This window comes from Punctularia strigosozonata (assembly GCF_000264995.1).
Source record: "Punctularia strigosozonata HHB-11173 SS5 unplaced genomic scaffold PUNSTscaffold_156, whole genome shotgun sequence".
In the NCBI taxonomy this organism is placed as follows: domain Eukaryota; kingdom Fungi; phylum Basidiomycota; class Agaricomycetes; order Corticiales; family Punctulariaceae; genus Punctularia; species Punctularia strigosozonata.
In genome coordinates, this window is record NW_006767588.1 from 1 (window position 1) to 2352 (window position 2352).

General features: G+C 52.7%; 2 protein-coding genes across 2 annotated transcripts; both read left to right on the forward strand.

Moving 5' to 3' along the window:
• Positions 1-893: 893 nt before the first annotated feature.
• On the forward strand, positions 894-1109 carry PUNSTDRAFT_40742 (uncharacterized protein; the record flags this gene model as incomplete). The annotated part of the gene is made up of 1 exon (XM_007389447.1): positions 894-1109. A coding segment is annotated over one exon (216 nt), but the record flags the coding sequence as incomplete, so codon positions are not given.
• Positions 1110-1253: 144 nt separating this feature from the next.
• PUNSTDRAFT_32557 (uncharacterized protein) lies at positions 1254-1856 on the forward strand (the record flags this gene model as incomplete). The annotated part of the gene is made up of 1 exon (XM_007389448.1): positions 1254-1856. A coding segment is annotated over one exon (603 nt), but the record flags the coding sequence as incomplete, so codon positions are not given.
• Positions 1857-2352: the final 496 nt, after the last annotated feature.

A 2352-nucleotide genomic window follows, 5' to 3' on the forward strand; every position in this document is an offset into this window, starting at 1 on the left:
TTTTTTATCATCTGCAGCCTCTCTGTATGTAGTAGTATAGAATCTAAGTAGAATAGACCAAGCATGTCCCTTAAATGAGCCCAGGAAAGTTTGACCATATTAGGAAAGGGGATTACTAAGCGGTGCCCAATCTTAGTCAGCACATGACAAATCATGACTCGGCTGAGTCAGAAAGCTGACTCAGCACTGCTAGGATTACTAATATGACTCAGAAAGCTGGCCTAGCTAAGGAGTATAAAATGTAGCCGAATCGGCATGAATGAGCAATCAACAAGTTTCACTCTAAACGCGCCCAGCAGTCGTCTGCTGAACCCCTCTCTGTCAGGACTCGAGTGCCTGGACAGCTTTTCTATCGACTCTATATCGACTCTATCGACTCTACACAGCCACCGTAGGCTGTTCGAAACCGTTTCCCACGCTCTATCACCTCCGCCACCCAAGGAACAACTGATCTCTCCCTTTTATTTCTCTAGGAACTTCGACGCACGGCGCGTCGTACAACACATCCACACAAGACCCCTCAAGCCTCCCATACAGGCTAACCGTCTTATTACCTCTTTAGGTATCGCCGACAAGCTCACAAAGCTTGTCCCATCAAATTCAAGTCAGGTTCATTAACCGACGGCCAACTGAGCAATCCCCGACTTAGATAGCCCGGGACCTCAGGGAAGTTTGCTGCAAGAAGAAGCTGAAGAATCGGTGGTATACTCCTATCACCTCAAGAATTCCCCTCGCCTCTTCGACACAGCCACAACACAACACATACAACAAACTTCCGTCTGCGACACCGTCAACGCGCCATTGACTCGTCAACCTCCGGCGGTGTGAAGCTCGTACAACTCTGTGGGGCTCTGTTCAATCACAAGGACAACAAGAAGGGATATCACGACACTTTTAGCTGGTGGCTCGAGGCTCGCTCTGGCTATCGACTAGTCTTTCCGGATACTAGCAACACTCGTTATGGCTCCTACGGTGATGGCGCAGGATTCTGTTTGTGGAAACGGCACACAATCTCGACGGTACTTGATGAGCTGCGGGACACCAAGGGCAGCCGTACATTCACGAACCTGGAGAAGAATGTTTACTACGCACTTCAGGATGTTCCGACACTGACTGAACTCGCTGTTGAGGCTTTGTACTATCAAGGTATATCTGTGCCTTACATGCAACATGTTCGCGGAGCTGCTACTCGAGACGGCGCATATATGAATCACCTCAACTTGGGCCCGTTCCACGACGAAGTCATCGCACATATCCGCAAGATCATTGCTGACCCCGAACTACTGCTCGCATCGGATTCTTCTGCTTGTGCATGCCTCTTGGGAACTCCCTGGCACGAGCCACATGTTGTGTATGCTGTTCATGAGCTCAGACCAATACTTCCGGATCTCAGGCATGCTCTTGTGGCCTTCTTGGAGGGCGCTCTGGACAAATGGCTCACCTTCACTGCCGAATTCGCGTCGGACGGCGTCATTGCATCCGCATCAGCGCACCAGCAAACTCTTGCTTTTATGGATCCTACCAACGACCGGAACGAGGGCGGGCTTGGCACTATGCGACGGGCTTTCGCGCGGAGCTCCAATATCACTCTGTCAATGCATAACGCGATGGAATTGTATAACAAGAACGATACAGAAGACTACATACAGACCGGCCTCTCAAACGAAGACCAGGCCTGGCTTCGAAAAGCGGTGCGTGATGAGGACACGAGTGGACTAGCCAAGAAGCAGCGCGCAGAACACGTCGAGACGGCGCAGAGACAAGCTGCACTTGGGCGCGAGAAGGTCGAACAGGCACGGGCGAAAGAGGAGAAGAAGGTGCAGAAACTTCGTACCGTTGAACCCATGCTCGACCTCGATTTCCTCCGGCTAGCTCAGGGTAACGAGCGACTGCTGCTGTGCAAGACGATCGACCTGCAGCTCGAGTTCTTCCGCCAGAACGACGCGCAGATCCCGATGAAGAAGCTCCTCCCTCGCAGGAAGGAGAAGCTCGTTGCCTTGATTGACGCCGTGGAGCGCCACATAGCCAACCTAGCGACACAAGCCCAGTCCCGAAACAGTAGCCAGAGTCGTGAAGAAGAGAATCCCGGGGGTTTCGAGTTTGACGGCCAGCCCATGACAGAGGAGATCTTGGACCCGGAATTGGACATGGTGTTGGATGTGTAGCGCTTGTAAATAGGTGCTGTTGTGTCGCCAGATGCATGATAAAGTGTAGCCTGTGCCGTTCCGGTGTGATGAGCGCCGTTGAGTGCGTCCAGGGCTTGCGAGATGCGGTGGGACGGCGAGTCGTGCGCTGCAGTCGTCAAGTTCGCGGTGGACGTGACACGTGACCGGTTACGCCTTTGGAGCCGCG